Genomic DNA, 26,675 nt, shown 5'->3' with positions numbered 1-26,675 from the left:
AAACCCTACCTATGCGGTTGCGGGCCCCTCGACCAAGCGATGGTGGAGAAGAAGCATCAAGTATGTGAGTGTTGTCTATCTTCTTTGCCGCTGAAAAACCCTAAACCCCAATTTTGCTGTTCTATAAGTTTTGCTTTTCAGATTCTAATTGTTAGAATTCCGAGTTCTGGTTAAATTCATGTATCGAACACTTGCCAAAATGTCTAACTCTTGAATTTTAAGCCCAAGTCTGAGAATCATATTTGGATGGGCAAGCGTTGCCACTAATTAGTTGAATTTAATAGAAAAAGAATTAAAGCAAAATTTGTCAGAAAAAGGAAATTAGTTGCAAAGGAATGGTCAAGATGCAGAGAGAGACGAGAGAGCTTCGCCATTGAAATAGGAATTTATTAACTGTGGTATTGAGTGTGGAAAAGATTTGAGAGTTAGTGCGACTTTGATTCGACTTGGTTATAGTTTCTTTGGCGAAAGGCCACCTTCTGACCAAAATAAAAGATCAATTGTGTTGGACTTGAGGAAAGGCCTGTAATTCTTTTTTTCTTTTTCCATTTTTTCTCTCCTTCCCACTCTCTGCTTGGTGGAACTGATTCAACTGAATCTTGTGCATGCTTGTAGCCAACTATTTTGGTTCATTTCATGTTACTATTTCTCAAAAGTTGATGGAACAATCTCTTCTTTCGCTGCTGCTTGCTTTTTTATCTGGATGAAATGAGAATTAGTTTTCGGTTGCATTAGATGGACCATTCTCCTTTATTTTATTTTATTTTTGGTGTTTTCTTAAAAGGGTTTTGTCTTTACCTGATATTATGTCTCTAATTTTGTTTGTTTTAAGTTCCTAGTAGTGATGATTGGATGTATCATATGATAAATGATGGAGTTTTAGTTTTTTTTGGGGGGAATAACAAAGCTTTGCACCCCTTGTTTGTAAGTTGATCTGTCATTCTCCTTTTGCTTCTGATTTGTTTTTGGATTCACAAGGTGGTATTTGTTGTTTCTATATTAATGTATCATTCTATTTTTCTTCTCTGCTGCTCGGTTTTTATTTTACTGTTTTGTGCAAAAGCAAATATTTTATCCACTATACTGAACAAAAAATACCTGCTGTTTAATTCTTCTGAAATTGTAACTTATTTGATGTATAACAAAAGAGCAACATTGTAAACTCAATGCTGTACAAAACACACGAGGTCACCTAGGATCCTCATCAGAAACATACAATTTAGCACCTTGGCACAAGAGAAAAACAACTCACTTTATTCCAACTAAATGGGGTTGGCTACATGGATCCTTGCAAATAAATTAACAGATAGAACAAGAAAAACAGTTCAACAACATTGACAAAAACTCACAACAAACACACCTAATTGGGTTGGCAACATGGATCGTTGTCCTCCAACCTTTTCTTGCCATACTTGAGAAGGCCAAACTGGCCATTTCTTTCCTCACTGTAAGGTCATTTAGCCCTGCAATGCAAGAGCACAAAAGGAGGAAATAAAACTTGCCATACATGCAGAACTATTCTTGAATAAAATCTACCTTCTCTATTTCATGTACTAGCTTTCACTCCCCTGAATTTGAGAACACTCAAATAGCTAGTACATGCTAATTTCGTGGATTTAGATGGAACCTTCCCCGCTGGGTTCTCTCTTCCTTTAAATGTGCATGCATTTCTTTTCTTATACATCCAAAGATGGCAAAGGTGACACATATCTTATCTGAGAAGAATAGATCTAAGTAATTTTCAGAAAGAATTTTCCTCTTTTCTTTGCTACAATCAATAGTTCAATAAGATGATGCGAAAACACAAACAATATTCCAAGAAAGAAAAAAATTATGAAGAATCAAATAATAGCAGAAAATATTTATAGAACTTCTGTCATTGAGGCTCAGAAAAATGATGTTCTGCCACTTTTAGAAAAAGAATCTATTGTCCTTCATGTGTCCCTCCCTCCTCATTTTTATCAAATAGTCTAATAAAGGACCAGACTACCCTCACTTAACAATACTTAGAATTAATAACTAGTACAAACTAGGAAAATAAAATTAAAGTCAGAAACCGGTGGCATACTCAAAATTGACTTCAAGTGACTCCAAATGGCTGGTTCACTTGTTCCTCCTTGCTTTGATTCTTTCTGACATTCACTTCGGTGCTCTCTTTCTTCCATAACTGCAACTTCTACCTCCATGCTGGGATCAAATTCTCCTTCTTCTCTTCCCAATATTTATGATTCTAGCTCTAATGTGAACCAGATCCAGGGCTACTCTAGCGGCCAAAACAGGGGCTAGGGTGGCAGCCAACACCATACAGCCCTACAAGAACTTGTGCAAACATGAGGGCATTTTTGTAATTTTGGCTTGTTCTAGAGGAGTCCAATTAGGGTTTGTTGGATCCAGTATATTAGTAAGATTCCAACTCTACTTCTGTTTTGAAGATTGGGTTAATTTTAGGATCTGGATTTGTGAATTATTATAGATTTTTCATTGGTAGAATGGAAAGAATTGGGGGAAGAAGGTCCCACAGGTAATGAATGGGAAGATAGACGCCAAGATATCAGCGGCATCCTTAGCACGTTCTTCTATCAAAATGGTTTTCCCAGGCGCACTCCACTCCATGATATACTCCATCTCCTGATTGGTGATGGGCAAAAGTGGATCGGGGTGCACCCCCTCCTCCCAGCATAGGAGGATAATGTGGCTTCTATCAAAATTTGATTACAGTCAAGGGAAGAAGCCCAAAAATCGTCCAATGCCAATCAAGTTAGTGAAGAGCCCAGTCAGGTTAGGAGTCCCAATTAGAGAGGGATTCCCTTAGTTGTATTCCAGTTTCTACACGGAGTCTAGTCCTAGTCACGTTGTATAATTAGAATCATCCTAGGATAAGTCAAGTCAGAGTCCTTGGTAGAATAAAAGTCCTAAGTCCAATAAGAGTTCTAGTTTGAATCACCTTCTAATGTTGAGTCCTAGTATGAGTCCATTCATGTAAAGCTATAAAGTATAGCCCCTAGCTTGTAAAGAGGACTGACTTGATTATTGAATAAACTTAAGAATTGAAGGTGAATATTGGAGTCATGGGTTTCTTGAGGAAGGAAGCGTGTGGCTGCTGTGGTGTTCTAAGTGCTGCAATTAATCCAGTGCCCCAACCTGTCTTTCTCTCCTACAAGTGAGTGCAAACGTTCCCCACCCCAGCCCCTACCTTTCTCCTTCTTCCTTCTCTTTTGCAGCCCTTCTTTCCCTTCCCCCTCCCCCCCCCCCCCCCCCCCCACCCAAACAAAAAAAAATCTGCTAACCCTGGTCTCTCCCCAAACACTATCACCCCATCACAGCCCCATTCCTCCCCTCTCGCAGCCTGCAGCTCTTTCACTCCACCCTCCCATCCCTAATGCTTCATCACAGTCCCTTTCTTCCTTCTTCCCCTCTCTTCTCTCTTGAGACAGCATAGCTTTTCCATAAACCCTAGGTTTTTCAATCCCCTCCCCAACCCCTACACCCTAGTTCTCCTAATTCCCCCTCCCTTCCCCTTTTGGCTGCAACATCCCGTCCTCTCCCCTACCCTTCAATTCCAGCTCTACCCATAAACTCTTCTCCAAAACCTAAAGTTCTGCAACTCATCTTTCCCCAAAACCATAACAACCTCTCAACACCTATATCTCCCTGCAACTAAGCTCATGCCCATGGGTGTTTTCCAGAGTTCTAAATGATGCTGACAACCTCCCATCACAGTTTATGCTTCATCTAGATTTTGTTTCTATAGCAGTTTATATCAATGATAGCCCTCGATCCTTTCTAGGCTCTCTCTATGGTATTTTTAAAATTTAGGCAACTGAATTTGGATGGATCCATCTACTTTGGCCCAGCAATAACGGCTCAACTATTATTTTTGTTCTTTGAGTGCCATTTCTTAATGCCATACAATTGTAATGATTGATCTCTTGCATTGACGCTTTCCTTTAGGTTTCCCTGCAATTTTCTTTTTTGAGCTCTGTGATTTCATTGTGAAGGTATGCAAACACAATAATGTAACTAAATACATTTTAGTTGGTTTTAGGTATAGCTAATGCACCCTTTCATGTATTGATTGCTTACATGTAGATACTCTAATAAGAGAAATTTGAGGTTTGCTACATTTATTGTTTTTCATGCTCTTAAAAAACCATTTTAACCGCTCCCCCACCCCCATACTTGATGCGAACCTAAACGCTAGCTAGAAAAACTATAAATCAATGTGCAAACAAAGAATCTTCATAGCTTTAGTACTAGCCAAAGAAGTTCTGATAATAGAATAATGGAGTTTCATCAGCACTGTCTATTGACTAGAATTCGGTAGCGAAAAAGAGAGTGAGAATTTTTTGGAGGATAAAATCATTAGTAATGGGTACAGGAAGTTTGAATCAAAAAGACAGACGAAATGGTCTTGAAGAAGGGGAAGAAGGAGAAGAACACTCATAAGAAGAAGAAGAAGAAGAAGAAGAGAATAGGGGAGGAAGAGGGGGCTGCAAATGCCCAAAGTTCAATCTTTACTTCATTTTTTTTTCTTTTTTCTATTCCATAAGTTTCCTCTTTATCGAAATGTAAGGACGTATTTATTGCTTGGTTAAAGCTTTACAAGAAATAGAAACTTAGTAGACTAAAAATAGAAACTAATATCCTAGTAACTAGTGACTATAGAATCTTATAAATATAGAAACTAATTAAAATTAGAAACTACGAGGCTTTATATTTCAGCCGCATGCATGAATAACTAAAATAGAAACTAAACTAAGGATCTAAATCTGCCAAGAATAAAATATTCATAAAATTTGATCTTGGGCCCCACAAATCTTTTAAGAAGCATCCCCAATATACCAGATAAAGGAATGGTACAGTGTGTCGGCAATATATCGCAGTGTCGCTAGGGGGCAACACTACTTCCCCCAGGCCCCAGCGACATGACATATACAATATGTCGGCGATATATGGCGATATATCGCCGATTTATTGTATATGTCATGTCGTTGGGGGAAGTAGTGTCACACCCCACCCAGCCGGATCCGATCTACCCGAATGCCCGTGGGGGTGATACACCGCAAGATCTAGGTTCAATGACAAATCTATACAAAACATGATATAGTATAATTAAATGGACAAGAATAAATCAAGTTTCTCATATAAAGTTATCAAAACTGAAATAATGGTTACAATCATCTATTACTTCAAAATAAAAATATATCATCAGAGTTTTGAAAAGAAAAGAGAGTAGTTTTATTCACAGCGGAAAAATAAACTGAACTAGTTCTCTAATGGAATTCAATCCAAAAGAACAGTCTTGATACTGGCATGAAGCTCCATGTGCGTCCACTTCTTCTTCGGTCACTCCTTCAAGAAGATATACTAGCAACAATCCTCCATTTGGAAGAAGTCCTCATAACCTGCAGCATAATCTAATAGAAAAAAGACTTATAAAATGGATGAGTTCAAAAGAACTTAGTGAGGTCAACTCAACATCATATCATGCATTCATTCACAAGATTCCACAGCACACATACAACATGAATATCGATAATGTAATTAATGACAATGATATGATATATGAATGATTATACTCCTAACTCTATCATTAAGTCTCTATGGTAGACACGCATTAAGTTACACACCAGTCTTCTTTGGGCAGTCTCATCACTCTTCCCTCACGGCACTCAAGCACGTCTGTTGGGTTCTCCGCGGTTGTTGGGTAAAGTCCTGTCAAGCCGTGGTTGGGGATTAGGTCACCACTCTCTCACATCACCATTGGTATAAGATCTAGCGCGTGTCAAGGATAATCCTAGGCCCAATGCAAGGTCATACGGTCTCGTACTACATATGGTCTGAATATCTCCCCTTACGCCTAGTGCTCTGTTCGTTCAATACCTTCCCACCTATGAATGGAATCCTCAACGGGAGACATCTATTGGACCCCATTCATTAACCTAGTGGTCATCCACATATAATGGACAGGATGATCTCCATGTCCTCTCACGGGTCATTTCACCGGTCTTGAGCGCCCATAAGCCCTTATCTATTATATGCAACCCTACCTCTCTATGATGATAGTGGGCCTGCTTGACACACAAGACCTAGCCACTAACATCACGGGTTAACCGGCTTCAATACCCCTGCTGAAAGGGTAGTAGTACTCATGAGGTCACCTAACCAAACACTTCTAGACAATGCCCTAAATATGTAAATCAGTAATCGGAAAAGAGCCAAGGACACCATAGGAATGCGTTCCATACCGCCTCGTCTGGTATCCTATGGCAGAAATGCCAAAAGGGCATTCCCCATTCCCAATCACAATATAAGCAATCATATAATGTCATTAGGGCAATGGGTGAACCCACAACCCTAGTTTGCAACATGAAATAGAATGAGAAATTTAATTAATATCATCCATATATTTTTATATCAATAATTTAGGATTTAACAAGAAAAACTCAATCCATTCAATCTCATCCATCTCATACATTCTCATATCAATATTCAAAGATATTGAAAAATAGAAGACATAATCACAAGATAATACTAAAGCAAGTCAAGATATTAATAATAAAAATTACTTCATATAATTAAACATGCAAGATAAGGTTAAGTATATTCCTCACCTTTTACTTTGTTCTTTTCTCCAATGATCAGTAATTCCTTTTCACAAATTAGCGTGTAAAGATATATTAACCTATTCATGCAAAAGAAATAATTATCACAAATTAGAGCCAATTTGGGTTTCAAAAGATATCCTAAAATCTTCCCACAATCCCACGAAAACCCAAATCTGAAAAACTAGGTTAAAAAGAGTAGTTCTCAACCTCACTGGTGAATGGTCTCTAATTCGCCACCAATTTGAAATCTATAATGAAGCAAAACTTTGGGAAAAACTAATTGACAACAAAAGGATCCTACGGGTACCTTCAATTTGATTAAATTTGACGCATCTCAAAAAGCCCTAAATTTGGCTCTCATAAATCACCCGTAGGTGACCTAGAGAGTCAAAATGCGTAAACCTTAGCATGGGATCTTACCATTACTCTCATACTCAAGGGAATCATTAATATAAGAAAAGATAAACATCTAGGGTACCTATCATTATTCCCTTTTAGATCCCTCAAAAGAAGAGAAATTATTCCCATAAACTAGGATGGACATTAATACAAGAAGGGAAAGCATCCAAGATACCTAACAACCTTCCCTTTCAAGATCTCTACGAAAGAAGAGAAGATAAACTCTCACCAACTATGATTAAAAAGAAGGGTTAAAGAAAACTAACCTTTCTTAGTGATTTTGCGAAGATTCGGATCATAAAAACCTTCGGAATGATGGAAATCGCTCCTCTCTTTTGTTTCTCCTTTTCTCCAAAGCCTCCGCCTCTTTCTAGCCTCCAAAAATGCGTTTACGGATGAGATAAAACATAAATAGGGTTTAAAAATCCGAAATTCCAATTTTGTCCCTAAATAGAAAATGGGGTGGGGTTGTTCACCCAAACCCCAAACTTTGGTCCTGGTTAACCCCAAACGAACTCCGATTTTGATGATTTTTGGCTCGTTGGAAAAGTCTTTCAACGATCTTCGATTTGATACCTTATCCGCATCAATTAGATTTTCCATCACCGATATATGGATGTTCCAAGATCACTTTTTTTACACCATTGGGATTAATCTTCTCTCTTCACTTAAACTCTAGGAGAGTTTTTGAGTCATTGCTAATGTGAAATCCCCCGGATTTCTACCCCTTTAACCCTTGGTTTTAAGACCTAGAACTTGGGCCTTGATTCTGCGACAATCGTGGACCATTCAATTCGAGCCCGAAGGATTGGAAATTGAACCAATGTTGGTAGATGACCCTTATAATGACTCAAAAACTCTCCTAGAATTTAAGTGAAGAGAAAGATTAATCCGATGTTGGGTGATCTTAGAATGTTCATAAGTCAACAATGGAGAATCCGATTGATGCGAATAAGGTATCAAATCAAAGATCGTCGAAAGACCTTTCCAACGAGCCAAAAATCATCAAATCGGAGTTCATTTGGGGGTCCAACCATGGACTAGAAATTTGATCCGTTTGGTGAACCAACCCCACCCCATTTTCCATTTAGGGGCATTGGAATTTCGGATTTTAAACCCTATTTATGTTTTATCTCATCCTAACGCATTTTTGGAGGCTAGAAAGAGGCAGGCTTTAGAAAGGAGAAACGAAAGAGAGCTTTCCATCCTTTCAGGTTTTTATGATCCAATCTTCCAATCCTAGGAAGTTATTTTCTTTAACCCTTCTCTTTAATCATAGTTTGGGTTTATCTTCTCTTCTTTCTGGGATCTTAGGATAATAATGTATCCTAAATGCTTATCTTTTCTTATATTAATGTTTCCTTGAGTATGGAGTAATGGTAAGATCCCTGCTAGGTTTCGCATTTTGACTCTCTAGGTCCCCCGGTGTTTATGGGCCAATTTGGCTTTGAGATGGTCAATTGAAGGTACCGTAGGATCCTTTTGTGCCATTAATTTTCTCCCAAGTTTTCTTCATTATGACTTATTTGGCAATTATGATCATTCATTAGTGACATTTTTTAACCTAGTTTTCAGATTTGGTTTTCTAGTTTTGGATATCCTTTAAACCCATTGGCTCTAATTTGTGATATTATTTCTTTGCATGAATATGTTAATATATCCTTACACGCTAATTTTGAAAAGTTCTGTCATTGGAAAAGACAAAGTAATAGAATATACTTACCTTATCTTCATGTTTAATTGTGTTAATTTATTTTTATTATTAATATCTTGATTTCTTTGTATTATCTTTGATTATGTCTTCTATTTTTCATATCTTGAATATTGATATGATTTGGTTATGTTGTTTTTCTTGTTAATCCTAAATTATTGATATAAAAATACTGGATGATATTATTAAATTTCTCATTCATTTCATTTCAAACTGGTTTTTAACCCATTCCCTTGACTTTTGTTCTTTATGTTTCTTCCCTTTTGCATTTCTCCCTGGATCCCATGCTATGACCATCCTATGGTTTCCTTGGCTCTTTCCGATCTGTTTACTATTTGGCATCGTGTTTGTTGGTGACCTCATATACTACTACCCTTTCGCGGGTATTCCTTCCCTGATGTTAGTGTTCTTTTCCAACCCCACTATCTCATGAGGTGTTCTTTAGATAGCTCTCCTCGACCTTGCCCGTGGCTGATCATCCCTCTATTATTTGGATGACCGGTTGGAATGGGATCCAACATGCCTCCGTTGAGGTTCCTTCATTAAGGTATTAACCAACGAGCACTGATTTATCCGACCATATGTGTATTAGACCGTTGACTGCATTGCCTATTAGCTCCTAGCCGCTTTTCATCTCGCCCCCCTTATGTATATTTGAACCCATTCCCCCTTGCCCTAGTTCCCATGATTATTGTCCCCCCCTAAGCCTTACAGGCCACCACCCATTCCTCCCTAATTGGCCTTATTCCTCTTTCCCTGTCCCGGCCCTTTGCCCCGCCCCGATTCCCGATTGCCCCGTCCCCGCCCCGATTGCCATGTCCCCGCCCTAATTGCCCGTCCCTAGCCCCGATTGCCCCTCCTGTTCCCAGCCCTAATTCCTTGTCCCTACTTTAATTGGCCTATCTTTGGTCGTAAATATCAAATGTAAGACGGTAGTAATTAAAATACATATTAAAGTAATTAAATACTTAAAATTCCTAACTCAATTCCGAATAAAATAGTAAAGATGTCAACAAATAATCCAAAACTTATATTCAATATGTATTTAACTATTTATACCCATTTAGATTTTAGAGAAATAGAAAATAGAAATCCAAATTTCTAGGTTTTTAATTTGCTATTCGATGAAAATTATGGTTATTATATGTAAGCTCAAGGGAAAAAGAAAAGATTTATCTCAATTCTCAATTAATTTCTAGCTTCTAAAACAAGGACAAACTTCATTCCAAATTTTCAATTTGTCTTTCCCCAAGTTTCTCTCTCTCTCTCTCTCTCTCTCTCTCTCTCTCTCTCTCTCTCTCTCTTTTTTTTCCTTTGTTTTTCTCCACGGGTTAAATTTTCTGATGTGTTTCTTAATTTCTTTAGTCGTCTTTTGTCACCAAACTCTTTTTGTAAACTTAGAAACATCGGTTATTCGATCTTAAATTTTATCTTCAAAGTCAAGAACTGCCTTGGTATTTTTCATTCCTTTTAATAAATTTATCTTTATTCATACAAAAAATCATTTCAAACCTTTTAACGTAATCGACTATTTAGTATTTAACAAAAAAATATTTTTTCATAGTTAAAGAAATGATGTTTTAGTTCAAACTCTTATTTTTTAATAAATTTTTTGAAATATCACAGAGATTTGTTGTATTCCTGGTTTTGTTTGTTGTTTATTCTTTATGTAATAGTTTTTATTATTTATAATATATTATCTCCCTTGTCAAAAAATAACAATATTTTATTGAACTAATGCTTGTTGGAAAATTTTCTTAATTATAGTGATTTATATCTAATGTCAAGTACTATTCAAATCGACTCTTCATGTTATATAAGATCTAAATCTTCTTCTCCCTTTTGTTACCTTTTCGGCTCGCTCCCTTCCCTTTTCCTTCTACTTCTCTTTCCCTATTCTCGTCCCCTCTATTTCCTTTCTTTACCGGTGTGTGGGTGTCTTCCCTCTTTACACCACTCCCCCCGTGGCCGGCGTCCCTTTCGTTGCTCTTCTTCTTCTTTCTTTCTTTCTTTTGTTCTGTGTGCTGTGTTTGCCTTTGACTCACCTTTTATATGTCTTTTTCTATTAGAATATCTGCCCCGAGGTTTCATCTTCTTAAAGGAGTGATCGAAGAAGAAGTGGACGCACTTGGAGCTTAATGTCAGTGTGGATTCCATTAGAGAACTAGTTTAGTTTATTTTTCCGCTGCGAATAAAACTACTCTCTTTTCTTTTCAAAACTCTGATGTTATACTTTTATTTTGAAGTAATGGATGATTGTAACCATTATTTCAGTTTTGATAACTTTATATGAGAAACTTGATTTATTCTTATCCATTTAATTATACTATATCATGTTTTGTATGGATTTGTCACTGAACCTAGATCTTGCGGTGTATCACCCCCACAGGCATTCAGGTATGACTGGATCCGGCTGGGTGGGGTGTGACACTACTTCCCCCATCGACATGACATATCCAATATGTCGGCGATATTTCGCCGCCAAATTTGCCATGTATAACAGAATTTCATTCGATTTTTGCCAAAGTGACATAGGACCTCTACAGGCTCTGGGGCGGCCTCCCCGGACCCCCGCCCGCTCACCGGGGAGCGGGACCCCATGTCCCTACTCAACATAATTGTATGATGAATTATATAAACTTTAGTACATCTATTCACTAGTTGTGTATTTGTGTTCTCTTTGCATGTTTACATTAGTTTATATGAATTTTCTAAACTTCCAGTTTTGTTTGCATATAGCCAAACATGTGTCAATCAAAAACTTTAGATTAAGTGATGTTTCAGGCCAAAATTATGTTCCTAGTGTGTTTATTAGCATCAACTTAGGTTACACAACAAAATTCAAGCCAAAATGACCCTAAACACCCTCCGAAATCAAGGGTCGAATTTTCAATGACACCCTGCAAAAAGTCGCCGACATGAAATGTCGCCGTGTGGGTCGTGTCGCCAGCCACCGACACGGCGACATGGTCCAACATGTCGGACCTTGGATAAACGGTTGTGACATTGTTCATGTAAACAGTGTTTTGGCCTTCTTTCTTCACTTTTCTCCTATTGTGGCAGTCCCAATTGACTGGTCAGAGTAGTGGAGCAAGGGGACCTTCTATTTTGATTAGTTGGCTGGCTTGAACTAGCATCCAATGCTGGTTTGAATTGGTCCTAGCCAGTTGTCTTGCATAAAAAAGACTAGTATGAGAAGATATATTGTAGAGGAAAATAGCCTGAAACTTCGAAGGAAACTAGGGAACCACAAATTAGAAGATGAAGAATAGTAGAAGTGGATTGAGAAATATCACAGTTGCGGAGGAGGAACTGAACTCAAATAAAGATAAAGAAGTAGAAGCAGTAGCTTTAGTAGAGCCTTCTCCCATATTTGTGTACTCAAAAACTCTTGTTGAAGAATTGAAAAACTAGTACTGAAATCATCGTTATCAGGTATTGGATACATATTTGTAACCTTAGATTTTCTAAACTGACCCATAAAGGATCGCTAAGCACTGTCTTGCACTAAATAAAGCAAGGGATAGGCTGGGCATGACCCCAGGTGAAAAGTCACCCTTGCTCATAAAGTAAATACCCTCTAGAGGGATAATTACTGCCTTTGAGCCCTAAGCGCTGCATTCTGGCCTTGTGATAGCACACCTTATATTATGTTGCCTTCTGGCACTCACAGGCCTATACCTTGATTCATGTATGTTGCTTTTTTCTTTGTCAAATATGCTTATATGATGGATGGCCTATGCTGTGTCTGTTATATATTTATGTTTTTCATATTATGTCACTACTAGTATAACATAGTATTGCATTGAGATAGGTGGCTCTTTCATTCCATACGTAGATGGCTTTATTATATATACTGCATGCATATGCTGCCTAGTTGTCTCTTCAAACCCTTGGATCGCCTAGTTTTCATGACAGCTATGAACAAGTGACTGTTGGTCCATATAACCCATTTTAACTTAATGTCTATTTTCAAAATAGTCTTCCTATGGCCAATTCGGCTTTCTTAACTGTGTGTGGCATACCCAGTGCATGAGGCTATCACCACTGTGGGGCCTGAGGACAGTAATAATGTACACAGCCTTACCCCTGCTTTCACCAAGGCTCTTTCTAGACTTAACTAGGGCATATTAACTGCGTTTTATTTTCAAAATAGCAACCATGAAAACAAATACTCTGTAAGCATTCAAGAAGAAGCCTCAGTTTCTGCTTTCTTCTTGCAGCTTTCTAAATTGACTGGGAAGACAAAGCTTGTGAAGTTAGAGAGTGAGCTTCTTGTATTAGTTCAAAAGTAAGCAACAGGAAATGGCGTTAAGGCGTCTTTTTGGGTTTTCTGATGGTGAGCTGATGAGATCAGATGCAAAGCCATGTTCAAGATTAATGAGGCACACAGCAGGGGTTTTCAGTGTAGGCGGAGGGCTGGCTTTTTGGGTTCTTTGTCGATTGCATTATGGTTAGTGGACTATATCTGTGTTTTGACTCTATTTGATTCTTTCATAGCTTTTGCTTTATGCAATGCAGTTTTTCATTTGCTACACATACCTAGGTGCAAGAACCCTCAATCATAATTATTTCTGGGTTCTGTTCTTCACTACCCAGGTTTAATGACCAAGGTGCATTTTATTTGGGTCATTCCACTCATTCTTCTCTCCGTATGTGCCCTCTTGCTAACTACTCCCTTTTGTCAACCTCCTGAACGATCAATTTGTCAGATGCCATTCTTTTTTCCAAGTTCAGTTCATTTTAGATTACTCCAAGAAACTCTTGGATTTGCTAGTGTACTCCAAGAAACTCCTGGATTTGTCAATCTACAAAAGTTAATCTTCTTCCCATTCTTTGCTTTAATTGTATGCAATACCAAGAAATTATGTGTAGAGTATTTGGTGACTCTCTGTCAATGTTGTAGCCTACCTGCTGTGGGCCCAAAGCCAAACTTCTATTTGGACTTTGATTTTTTTGATCTGAGACTGATATAGTGCTTAAATGGCTCAAAATAGGTTATATACCAAGTTTCATGACCTAACAAGAACAAAAGCCACCTTCCCAAGCAATGAGTTCACCCAAAAAACAGAAAAGCAAACACAAAATCACTGAGATGTCAGCATTATCTATAGGCCCAGTGCAGTTTTTAACTGGTGGTGACCAGGTCCAAGATCAAGTCCTGTGCCATGTTTTTTTAGGAATACCTGCAACTTGTGTTAAAGGGAAGAATGCAGCTAGTACTTGAATAGTTAGTCATAATTTGTGAAAATAACTGGGCTCCCAAAATATTTAATAAAAAATGCATCTCTGCATGAGTCTCCCCCTGCTAGAGGGACAGGGAGAGGCAAATGTACACAGCCTTACTTAAAAGTATGTATTACAGGGTATAAAGTAAATATTAATGAGCCCTCAGGATGCTACTTAGGACCTTCCTCAAGGGCTTATACACTTCCACCTGAAGCCAAAGTCTATAGTTTTGTGTAGAGCAATGGTAGGAGGTTCCCAAGATCAGCAATCAAGTGGGAGCTTTCACACCCATGGCTTCTTCTCCCCAACACACACACGCCCCCCCCCCCCCCCCCACCCCAAAAAAAAAAAAAAAAAAACCCACCCCCACCCATAAAAGAACAAAAGCCAAAAATAAATAAATAAATAAAAACATCCTAGAAAGGAAAAGACAAAATCCACCCAACCTAGTTACATTACAAAGCTTTTGCTTTTTGTTCCATTAAGAGGTCATTGGTATTAATATAGCAGAAGAGAAAATTACAAATTACAATATTTACACAATGTCAGGGGACCCAGGGGACCAGTGTCACTCATCCCGCAACAGAAATTGCAACCAATACACCCAAACTCATTGGGACCTTGTAGCGGACACGTGGCACACTCAATAGGAGGAGCACTAGGGGAAAATTCGAAATTTGGATTTACCTGCTGCCTCCCATTTTGGAGCAAGCTGGATCTCGGTGGCCATCGAGCATTTAGACCTTAGCATCTCTCCCTTGTAGCAATGTGTTATTTAAAAACATCATACAACTCTCCCATTGGAACAAAGCATATGCAGTGTTCTCTGGATAGACCATAAAGCTCCCTAGACATTTCCCTTTTGTTTGAAATTACAAGGAAGAACACCAAAAGAGAAGTATAAGGATGGGGTGCAGAAATATAATTAATAGTTGATTGAGCTTTTTCTCATTTATGCATATGATTGATTTTATAGAAGACAAACCTCATCTTTACTTTTCTGTGTGCTATATGTCATTGTTTAGCTGCAGTCTTCCATCTGCATTGATTCTACACTGAAAGCATTCCTCCTGATCAAGTTTCCTGTGGAAGTCGGCTGTATTTTGTGTTAACTGTTAACAAGATACTGGCTGCGAACAGTTCTCCTGCCCTTAAAGCTGAAACTGAAGCATGGACATGAATGGATAACTATTAAAACAAAAAAGAAAAAAAATGGAGGAATGAAAGAGCATTCCCATCCCCATTGCCACTATTACAGGGTCTGAAGGGGCAATGTAGCAGCCTTAATGATGCAGAATTGGCAGCATATACAAAAAAGAGAAAAGCCCAATGGTCAAGCCCATCAAAGCCTAAGGATATGATCCAAAACAGCCAATGGCTTGCATGGGCTATGACTATTGTAGTGGGATAAATTGAGCCCATGGTTTCATGGGCTTGGATTACTTTAGTGGGAGAAGATCAACCCACTATTTTGAACTAAGCCTAAGTCTAGCTTTGAAAAGTCAACAAAAGGAGCTAATAGGTGGTGTTGGGTAGTGGTTGGATGTTTCCATTATTGTTTTGAATAGTGGTGTTGGGTAGTAGTTGGATGTTTCCATTAATGCTTGTAGTAGGTTGTGTTGGGTAGTGGTTGGACGTTTCCATTATTATTTTGGTCTCCTTAAAGTGCTATATAAGAGACTTATGTAAGAGATGGAAAAAAAAAACAACTTATGAATTGAAATCAAATTGCTTGCTAGCATTCCTACTCTTTGGAGAACCCTTGTGTTTGATCAAGGTAGGTTGGTGTTCGATCCAATAGATCCACCTTGCGGTGTGAAGCCCGGGTGTTACATGTTACATTGTTATTGTCACTTTCTTCATTATAGTTCTGCCCCTATTTGAAGATCTATTCAGCCCATTATAATACCATTCTAGTTTCAACCCTCTTTCCCATCTAAACTCTGTTTCACCTTAAGTCCACCAAATTTGCAATTGACTTCGTGTGAAAATGTCCTATTTGGGTATTATTTTGATCAATCAAATTCGGTATCTACATTACTTAGCCCCCTTTCCAAGTTGTGACCCACAACCAACAGGCAGCAACAGCACAACTATCATGGCAGGGCTTGCACTACAGACAGGTTTTTGAATATAAACTTGTGTATTGGTTTTCCAGTGAGTCATGGGCTTGCACTACAGACAAGTTTATGAATATATACTTATGCATTGGTTTTCTAGTGAATTACAATATGCCCCCTTTAAGTATGCAAATTCCATAGAGGTTGCTTTGGAAGAGAAGTATGCAGACTCTTAAACACAGCTACATAAACACATCCAGCCTAATTCTCAGCATGTAATTTTACAGTTCTTTTTATATTTATTGCAGGTCCAAGGATAACAGTTCCTAGGAGTCTCAGGTGGGCTGCTTGTGGAGCTGTATCTGTGAGCTCAACCTCCTCTCTGCTGGTTCGCCTTTTTAGTCCTGAATGTGAACCCCAGAACATTGCAGCTTTTGACAAAGGAAAATGAGGTTCAATAGCTTGTGAGGTTTAGAGCTTGATATGTCATATTAGTCACTGTTGCACTGCTGTTGCAAGAGTAGCATTTGTAGTACTTTAATTCACAAATATCAAGGATGGTTTTATCTTCCAATATGGGAAGTAATAAAAATTTTCCTTTTTTCCTATTTCCACAAGTTAATCCAAGCATATATAGAGTTCAACTTGGGTGACATCTTTGGAGAATGTAGATATTTTTGTAATATAAGACAATTGAAATAGCTTGTTGCTTTAATAGTCAAGTGCTTGTTTTCTTTTCAAAAATCCTACTGTATACTTGTCATATGTAAATCAACAGCATTGTCCTTCTGTGCAGCTTGATCTAATCCAAATTTTCTTTTGGAGAAGGGTCCTAAATTTCTTGTTTTCTTTCTTTTCACAGATTTAGCATTGTCAAATGTCTGGTACTTTAATATCTGCTTCTTTTTTTTCTTCAAGATAACATTTTTACTGTCATGTGAACCTTGATGTAAACTGGAGTTTTCTGACTTCAGACCAGCACGCCCTTGTATTTTTAGGGAGTCATTCTTGCTTTGAATTGAGTCCTAGTGGGAGCATGTCTTCAATCTTTTCAGGAAGTCATGGTAGAATCTAGGAGTCTCTTGGATAACTTATTCAAATATTTGGGTGAGCTTTGTGGCAGAATTATCACTTCCATTGCACAATTAGTAGCTGGGGAGATCTCTAGCTTATAGCTCATGTAATTGGGTTACCTGTATTCTTTTTTTGTTGTTCTTTTCATGAAACTTGATACTTCTTTGAGTTTGGAGGGGCTACTTTTCTTCTTCTAGTTTTCTTGAATGTGAAGATCTTAACTTGATCGTGTCTTTCATCATTCAAATTTTATTCAAAATTTTGAAAATTGATGAGGTTTAGGATTAAGAGCTGAAAGAAAATACTATATCTTTGTTCTTCTTAGTCTTTGACTTTTTTTTTATGTTTTTCACTATTGGTTTATTTTTAAATTTGTTTTAATAGAAAATCTAGAAAATAATTACAATTTTTTCAGATTACAAAATTACAAATGCATGAAAACAACATTCAATCAAGATTTAGAATTACCATGTCTAAATCTGATTAGTTTTTCGACGGATTTGAAGTTTCCTAGGAGAAAATTGTTCTTATCGAATCTGACCTATCAATGAACTGAAACTAAGATCTATACTATCCAAGGCCAAACCTGTTCAAAAGATTGCATTATTAGAACAGACTGACCACTAAGATCCATGAACCACCTCTTGATCTCAAATCAGAGTAGGATACAACACAACCCTAAGGCTAGGGTCCATGAGTGGCAATGTGGCTCCGGTGCCTTTTGCTAGTGGTCCAACCCAAATATATTATGGGTTGGACCATAGACTTGTTTCACTGGTTCAAGTTAAAGATATTTGATATCTTAATGTAATATATTTGAAACCTCAGGGAACCCTTGAGTCAGTGTTCTAACCCCCAATTCAACAGTGGTCAACAAATTTTGGTGGTTTTTATTTCAATCACATCTTTTCTTTATTTGGCCAACTAATTTTGATTATCAAAGCCGCCAGTCCATGAGGTGATAAAATAATAATAATAATTATTTAATAAGAAAATAAAAAAAAAGTATTAGTGTATTTCCATATTAAGTCAAATCATTATCCTTTAATTACTTCAATTAACTTATTCTAATTTCAACATATCTTCTAATTTAAGAAGTTTCATTAGCAGTTGACACTAAATTTTTCTCAAATTTAGAAGCTTCCCATTTCATTCTAACCAAAGAAGATACTAAATCTATATTCATCATGACAAGAAGATCTAGCAACACTACATAAACAGTCTCAACCATTAAAACTTGGACAATCTTTGTATTAGTTTTCATTATGATGGGGAAGAGCAGTAAGGGAAGGCAGAAGATTGCTATCAAAAGAATTGAACACGAAGATCATAGACAAGTTACATTCTCAAAACGACGGAATGGGTTGTTCAAGAAAGCAGCTGAGCTTAGTATTTTATGTGGAGCAGAGATTGCATTAATCGTCTTCTCTCCAGCTGGTAAAGTCTATTCTTTTAGTCATCCATCTTCTGATTCACTATTCAATAGATATATAGATGGGGTGGATTCTGGTGTTGTTCAGAACAAAGATGCTGCAACTTCACTTGTTGATGCTCACCGTGGTAATTTTGTTAGAGAACTTAGTCGGCAACTCACCCAAGTTACAGAAGAACTAGCAACTGAGAAGAAGAAAGCAGAGATATTAACTGGGTTGAAGAAAGAGCAAGTTCAAGTGCCAGATTTCTGGTGGGAAAAGTGTGTTGATGAACATGATCTGGGTGAGTTAAAGAAGTTGAAGGTGGCTATGGAAGAGTTTCAGAAGAATGTGATCAAACGTGTTGATGATTTGATGTCTATGGAAGCTGCTTCTTCATCCTCACCATTCTTGGCGATGAACCCAATTCCTCTAGGAGTTGTCCCTCCCTCAAAAGTGTGTGAGGGGAATACTTCAAGTGCTCCTCATCATGGATTTCAGATGAATTTTGGTCTTAATGACTTCTAAGAGAACTTTGATTGATCTTGTTATTGTTCCTCATATGAACAGTAGTTTGAATGTTGCTTGTTTAAATTTTCTTTTAAATAATTAATCTGACTTGGTACAACTTGTGTTCATTCATTCTTGTATATTGAATCTTGTTGCTTAATTAATTACTTCAATTATCTGATAAAAACAATTTTCCTTTGCAACTGAGTTCATCTTGAAATAATGGCTTTACTGAAAATTATCCACCTCTATCCCCACCTCCACCTCCATCATGCAAGAAGGCTTATTTTCTTGCTTCCATCTTTTCATGTTTTTTTTTCTTTTTTTTTTTTTTTTTGGCCGGTCTTTTTCCCCTGTTTCTTTAAATTGTTCCTCCAAGAACTGATTGATTCTTTTTAAGAAACTCGACTCGGGTCTTTAACCACACCTCAAATATATTAGGGAAGTCATGGGAATTGGTAAATATTTCATTCCTTTGTTTCCTTCCCCCACCAAGGAAGATTCTTTCTCTTTTAGATTTGAAAGCACAGGGGTGGAGCAAAATTTAAAGCATGACCATACTCTCCTTTCTCAACATAATTTTATAATGAGACTGTACATCTCTTTACTAATTGGTATTGTGTCTGCTATTTACTGTTATATGAATTTTTCCAGCTGTAATTCAATGAAGACATCCAATATCTTGAGGGATGTTAGGTCAATCTCCCGGTGTTGTGACCTCAAATATGGATACTTTAAATCTTGAGGCTGAGTGGTGGAACTTAGAAGTGGTGGCAGCTTCGTTGATGGAACACGGCCATGAAAAGGATGTCTGAAGATATAGAGAAAAAGGGGAAGAAGGTGTCATCTGGACTGAGACGGAAGGTTGCATGGGAGAGAAGAGGGGTCAAACCAGTAATGAAGAGTAAGGGACTATTTTGGCTATTTTTGTAAAATAGAAAACTCAATCTTCTTCAATTTCTTCAATTTTGTTAACTGAAACACATGATGGTTAGTTTTGTATAGAGAAACATAAGTTTGTCTAATCTCTGTAATTTTTCCAATTTCTAAGCAAAGACACATAATGTCAAAAAAAAATCATAGAACCCTATAATTCAATTTAGCAATGCTACGATTCACCTTGGAGTCAATTTCAGTGCCTATTTAGTCTGTAGTTTTGATGATTCATCCTTTCACTTCTATTATAAGCAATAGAATTTACGTAAAAGAATTCAAATAAACAAATGTATTCAGATGTTCTTCTATTATAGAGCAACAGAATTTACATAAAAAAGAACCATACGACTAGCATTCTTAAGCAAAAATAAGGCCTAGTATTCCAAACAATTACTGTCAAAATCGCCTTTTGACAAACAAAATCTCATTGTTCTTCACATTCATTCATTGTTTCTTGAATTAGATACATTCCTTTTAAGCTGTCATCAGACCCAATTCTTTGTCTTCCATCCCCACAAAAGTTAGCAACAATTTCATTCACATTGTCCAATCCCACCCCAAGACACAAAGGATTGGTTGCAGGTCTAACAGGCCTCTCTTTTCCATCCAATGAGTTCTTGTCACAAGCATTCACAACCCTAACATTGGGACCATCTCTGCACTTCCCCATGCACTTGCATCCAACAACTGCTCCTTCCACACCAACCCTTCTCTCCAATTCCGCTAGCAATGTTATAGATCCCATTTTCTTGCACTTACCTCCCATGCAAACCTCAATCCTCTCTGCTGTTGATGCCTCGGCAGCTACAGTACTTCCTTCACCCCTACTGTTACCATTCCAGCAACTCTTCAAACTGGGTACCTCATTCATCCCTAGTATTCCTTGAGGTTCAATTGGAAGGTTTGTGGTTGTTGTTAATGCTTCTACTTCAATGGTAGACTGTGGTTCTGCGGATTCCCTATTCCTGAACTTTGTCATATCAACCACCTTCTCACATTCGCTGTCACTAGATTCAGATGAGGAGCTAGATGATGAATCATCATCTCTGTTTTTCATTAACATAGCTTTCAATTTAGTCTTCTCTTCCTTCTTTTTCCTCTTTAATTCTTTTTCTTCTGCTCTCAATTTTCCAAGTTGAGCAAGAAGAATCTCAGATGCTTCCTGTAGAAACAAAAGACAAATCAATTACTAGATGCTCTGATACAAAACTAAACACAGTGCTACTTAAATAGGGTACATACTCTTACAATTTATCAACAACATACAAGCAACACACAGCCCAAATCAGAGAATTGATTGGTAAATATATGAAAAATATGAACCAAATTTGATAGTTACATCTGGACCCGGATCTAATTTTCAAAGAAAATATTGTAAAGCTAATTAATTTATTTTCCGTGGAGAACCCATGTTATAAGTCTCTGCGAATCTCTTTTTATATGCTTTAATAAAAAAATAAAAAGGCAAAAGCAAAAGCAGGCTAGGAATCATACCGAAATCGTCTTCTTATCGTCCCCAACGAAACCATAGCTGATATCCGAACAACCCAACTGAGAAGAAAGCTCTAACAAATTCTTAGACAACCCTTTGATCTGCTTCAACTTCTTCTTTATAGTTGCAGCTTCGGATTTCTCTTTCTTACATACCTTGCCACACGTTGTTGGCGTAGCGTAATACTTCAGATGGCCGTTATCAATAAACCTAGGAACAAGGGACTCTGATGGCTTACTGTTTTTGAGAGAAATTGAAGAAGAATCTCGAAAACCCAGAAGCCGAAACTCCTCGGAAAACCGTTGTTGGGTGGAGAAGCCATGAAAGGAACGAACGAGAGCAGCAGATGCTTCCATGACTCTCGAATTCGAAGGAACAAGAAAGAAGAGAGTTTAACTAGAAAAGCAGATTACTTTGCGCCACCGAGGGCTTTTATAGAAGAAATAGAAATAGAAAGAGATAATGGGATTTCAATGTCAAAGAAGGAGGCAGGACCAACAGTTTTTAAAACGTGGCGTGTTTTGATTGGATGTAAGGGCTCGTGACAGTTGAAGGGTCTCCACGTGCAGACTTACGTCTTTCAGAGTCTTACACGCGTCGAGAGTGAAGATGGGCCGTTGGATCTTTCTGTGTGCAAAATCACGGTAAAGATGGAGACAGATGGACGCTGAGTCATCATCGACTCCCATCTTCAATGCCCCAGAATTCCTTATCCGATTCGGAATAGGATTTATTAAAATAAAAAAGATTACATGAATTTCCACTCCAGCAAGGAAAGTGCAACCGAAACACGCTATCAATGCTTGGTGAGAATACCGATAAACGAAGCTTCACAACGCCATCGAGGTTTAAAGTATCGGTATCTAGCATATCGGTGAGGTGATTTTAAGAGACGTATCGTCTTGTATCGAATATTGTATCATTCTGGCTAATGTATTTTAGTGTAATTTGATAGAGATGCGTATCGAGATGTATCGTATCGTATCGGTTGAGTCAACTATGGATATGTATCGACTAATATCGTATGGTATCGTGGAATACTTTAAACCTTGCCTTATCAAATCTTGATTAAATCGGCAAACTCGAATATTTGATCATATAGTTTTTCTTTTCTTTTTCGTCCAATCAATTTGGGTTAAGGATAAAAGAAAAAACAAATTGTGCACCTCTTTGATTTTGATCTAGCTTCATTTGCATGTAGTGATCTGACTGATAAGAAATTTTCATGTTTTTTTGCATCCTTTCACTACATATTTATGAGGACTTGTCCTTGAATACAAAAAGTGAATAAGAGACAAAACTCCGTCGGAAATATGCTACAGAGAGGTGTGCAGGGAGCATCGTTCTTGGATCCCAACTCTTTTCACAAGACCAACGCATAATAATAAATTTATCTAATTTGAACTTGTAATCTAAGTCTTGGATTCAAGGAACAAAACTAGATCAAACCCTCTTAATCATGATTTAATGCATCTCACAATATGATACACTAGATAAGGGCACATATTGGATTACACCAAAATGTATTGACTATTGACCAGTATAATATAATATTTCATACAAGACAATAAATCTCTTAAAATCACCTACCAATACAAGTTTCGATACTGATACTTTAGCGAATCAACATTTCGATGTTTTCAAAAGAACCCAAAGAGTCCCAAGACCTGAAAATTTGTAAGGGGATTGCTTGAAGATTTCAATGCCATCTGCCTTACAGCACTTGTTCCCTAGCTAGAAAAGACCTACTGATACATAGGAATATTTTGTAACCTAACCCAGAGATTGCATGACTACATACAAAGAGTATCATGCCACAAGGAGGCAAGAAAAGCTACAAAGTCAAGCGTGTAACATCAGGTTGGCAAATGAAGGAAACCTTGGAAGGCATTTTACCAAGATCATCTCAATTGACACTTTTTTTTTCATGGAGACAATTAACAATATTATAATGGCAATAGTAGGGTAACATCATCCACCATTCATTACCTTAATGAAGTTCATCTGTCCTAAACACACTAAAACCGAAACAAAAAAATACCCAAGAGAGATTAAGAAGCATTTGGGAAAGATGCTCTGGCTTCACCAAGAATAGAATAGGAACTGCTTATTTGCTGAAGGGCATTTGATTTTCTGTTCTGTTTGCAATCCATGCAAGAAAAAAATAGAAATCCTTTTCATTACAATATAGATACAATGCAGCTTAGTATCCCAGATCATGTGATTCAGATACCTTGAATGAGATAAAGTTGGGAAAACAGAAGACGAAATTATCTCCATTGTAAATCCAAAGTGAATGTTCTTCCGACACAAATTGATCATTACATGAGGAGAAAGATCAGACCCTGCAACTTGAAACCTTAGGTATCATTGGCTGTAATTTTCAGAAATGGTGTTAACCCTATTTACTGCTGAGAGGGTTCATCAAAGTTTAACCACACAGAATTTTAAACCCCATATGATTAAGAAAAGACCAGGATTTGAGTGAAACTTAAGTCAGACAATCACAGCAAATAAGTGAAACTCAAAAACACTACCACAAACACAAACACATTGCGAAACAGAGGATGCAGCACTTGAAAAGAAGAAGATGGATGGAATGAAATAAAAATGAAAACCTTTTAGATGTATGGAAGTTATAAGACCATCTATCTGCTTTGTTGCAATTTCTAGGTCGTCTTCTGTTCGTCACCACAAAGTTACCTAAAATATTCATCCATTGACTAAGCCACCTGAGGTACATACCAGTTAAATACAGAAAAACAAATATGACTTGAAGTATTTCGACAAACAGTGCAAAATTTCATCCATCTATTCTGTCACTGATCGAGGAAGAGAGTACAAAGCAAAGAAAATCAACAAAAACAATCCACAAAAATTAAGGAAAATAAAATAAAACCAACACAACCAAATATAAGAAGCAGTGGTAGTTTAGTAAGAGAAACTGGCAGGTGTTATCAGCCATTGTATCAGTCAGATTGGGAGCTGGAGAACATTAATGTCAAATGCATGAGAAGAAGAATTGGGTTGAACACTTGAACATTAAACTAACAGTGCAAAATGAAGCCCTTGAATTCTTTACTAGCCACCAAAAAAAGGAATTCACGAATGATGTTCCAGGATTACTTATGTATATCAGCAAAAAGCTCCGTTTTTATTTTCTAAGAAAAATTTGTATCATCTAAGTTGGAGATTTCCCTTTGAATCCATAACTCTGAAAACCGGAGCATGCAAACAAGGCAAATTGCAACTAGTAAGTCATCCAAGAAACCAAATGATGCCAGCTGATTCCCAGACATCAAAGCCTTAACAACAAGAATTTCACAATGACACAAATTAGGGGTTCGTACAGAAATAACAATAACCCAAAGAAGATAATTTGCATTATGTTTCTCAAGCTTCTGTATAAGCATGTGATAATGTCAAGGCAAAGAGAGCAATCTACTCCAATAGGCCCCTAGTGTCACTGGTGTACACTCGAAAACAAAGGAAGAGATACAGGGAATCACAAGCACAAGCACATGAGAATACTTACAGCAAAAAGGAGGACAACTGGCACTTGGTCATTAGGGGACAACCTCACCCATGGACATTGGGTCGGGTCTGATTTGGACAGAAGATAGGGACAGTTGGAGAAAAGGTATTGGGGGGAATAGCGAGTACGTTAGGAGAAGGGGGTATATAAGGAGAGAGGAAGGAGAATTTAGGAAAGGGCTGTAGCAAGGGAGACTTGCACGGTGAGAGCAGAGGCTCTTGGGTAGGTTGTAGGAGAAGTTTCTATTAATGTTTGAATGAAGTTTTAAGGTGGTTATCTTGCTGCACTCAATCTGTTATGGTTGTTCACTTTTGCTGAAGTTTAATTAAGTGTTCATCTAGAATTTCCATTTGATTTTGTTCATTGTGGAATATGTGAGTAATGAAACCTGAACTGAGAGTGTGAGTGCTGTAGTGAGAGTGCTCAGTGGTCGAGTTAGGATCAGGGTTCCTAGCATACTCTTAACCTTGTTCCTCTTCTCCTTCTCCTTCATTGATCAAGAATTTAAGCTTGTTTTCTTCAAATTTCATATTTTGTCCTATTTTTGTCATATTAATTTTGGAAACTGACTGTAGAGGATATCTTACCAGCAGATTTAAAACCCTAAGGAAGGCTTTCCACCAAGACCTGATACCGATCAGGCTTCCTGATCTGGAGAAATTCAATATCTCCCAATGTGCCCTTTACTTCCAGGTTTGGATCTCCACAATTCTGATTACTGCATAGGATCTTTAATTGTGCTGCTACATTACCACTCCTCACATTACATGATGCTAACTGTGTTTGTTAGGTTTTACAATTCCACAGGACTATTAATCAGAACTGTGACTTGACTGCTGTATCCTTTTCCTATATCACTGGGTTGCTCAATGATTTCATACCCAATAATGGGATTAATCTAAAGATTTCAGCATGGGTTCCCTACCATAAGAATAGAACTGAACCTCAGCTCTGACTAACCTGATCAAATTTGTTTCACTTCGTGCCCCCTGTGGAATGGCTATGAAATTTCCAGCAAGTCTCCCTAGAATGATGCGGGTTTCCGAAGCAATTAAATTTTACTAGATTACAAGAAGTTCAAGCATTGTTGACTGAACAAACACTCTCAACAATTAAAGAGGTCTATGGCATAGTAACACGAGAGACTTGAGGACCAGGAGGAGGCATCATGATAGAATTGCAATGATTCTTATGCGAATCAATTATAGGCTTCAAGCAGTGTAAGGAATGTAGTCCTGCTCAAAAACTGAAAGCTTATTTGATCATACTCCAGATCAAGACCAGTGAGGAAAGCATACACTAATAACATTTCACATCCATTCACAAAAGTGGCTGCATCCAGGCTGGTCATGGTAATAGGATGAAAAATACCCAATTGTTGCCATAAAATGGATTGAACAGAGTAATAAGCATATGCAGAAAGGTAATTCTGTCTAGCGCAAGTCTATCAAGTTTTTCGAGCCTGACAACCACAGTGAGTTTTCAGTACCCCATCCTTGGCTGAATCAAGAGGAACAAAATCGAAACTGATGGAAGGCTTCATGGGTTCAACATGGACATCATGATCAGGGCAACATCAGCTAAGCACTTATCGGTAGCTGGAGTTTTAATCGGCGTAGCTGTGCCACCAGTAATATATTCCAGAAAATTATTACTACGAATGGAAAAGAGGCAGGAACATGACAATTCAACACATCCAACTCAGTAGG

General features: G+C 37.6%; 2 protein-coding genes and 1 long non-coding RNA gene across 5 annotated transcripts; 2 read left to right on the top strand and 1 right to left on the bottom strand.

The window, feature by feature from the left end:
* The first annotated feature begins 17 nt into the window (after nt 1-17).
* On the top strand, nt 18-16,796 carry LOC148999615 (uncharacterized). Of its 3 annotated transcripts, none has more exons than XR_016170695.1 (3): nt 18-60; nt 12,942-13,171; nt 16,316-16,796. It is a non-coding gene; the product is annotated as an uncharacterized LOC148999615 (long non-coding RNA). The 3 variants fall into 3 exon arrangements; XR_016170693.1 differs by having other exon boundaries at nt 18-64; XR_016170694.1 differs by lacking the exon at nt 18-60 and adding an exon at nt 10,807-10,858.
* A 1,553-nt stretch (nt 16,797-18,349) lies between these two features.
* Nucleotides 18,350-19,021, top strand: LOC148999614 (agamous-like MADS-box protein AGL61). The gene has a single exon (XM_089140307.1). The coding sequence runs from the start codon at nt 18,350-18,352 to the stop codon at nt 19,019-19,021; it is 672 nt and encodes a 223-aa protein (XP_088996433.1).
* A 1,114-nt stretch (nt 19,022-20,135) lies between these two features.
* Nucleotides 20,136-21,819, bottom strand: DGAT3 (diacylglycerol acyltransferase). The gene is made up of 2 exons (XM_089140027.1): nt 21,434-21,819; nt 20,136-21,101 (listed from the first exon to the last, which is right to left on the bottom strand). Exons 1-2 carry the CDS (start codon nt 21,785-21,787, stop codon nt 20,364-20,366), a joined length of 1,092 nt encoding a protein of 363 aa, XP_088996153.1. The 5' UTR covers nt 21,788-21,819; the 3' UTR covers nt 20,136-20,363.
* Nucleotides 21,820-26,675: the final 4,856 nt, after the last annotated feature.

The sequence above is a fragment of the Hakea prostrata genome, chromosome 11 (assembly GCF_041222555.1).
Source record: "Hakea prostrata isolate BN-2017 chromosome 11, UWA_Hpros_2, whole genome shotgun sequence".
Taxonomy (NCBI): domain Eukaryota; kingdom Viridiplantae; phylum Streptophyta; class Magnoliopsida; order Proteales; family Proteaceae; genus Hakea; species Hakea prostrata.
Note: the sequence above shows the minus strand (reverse complement) of the source record. Positions and strands in the feature narration are given on the sequence as shown.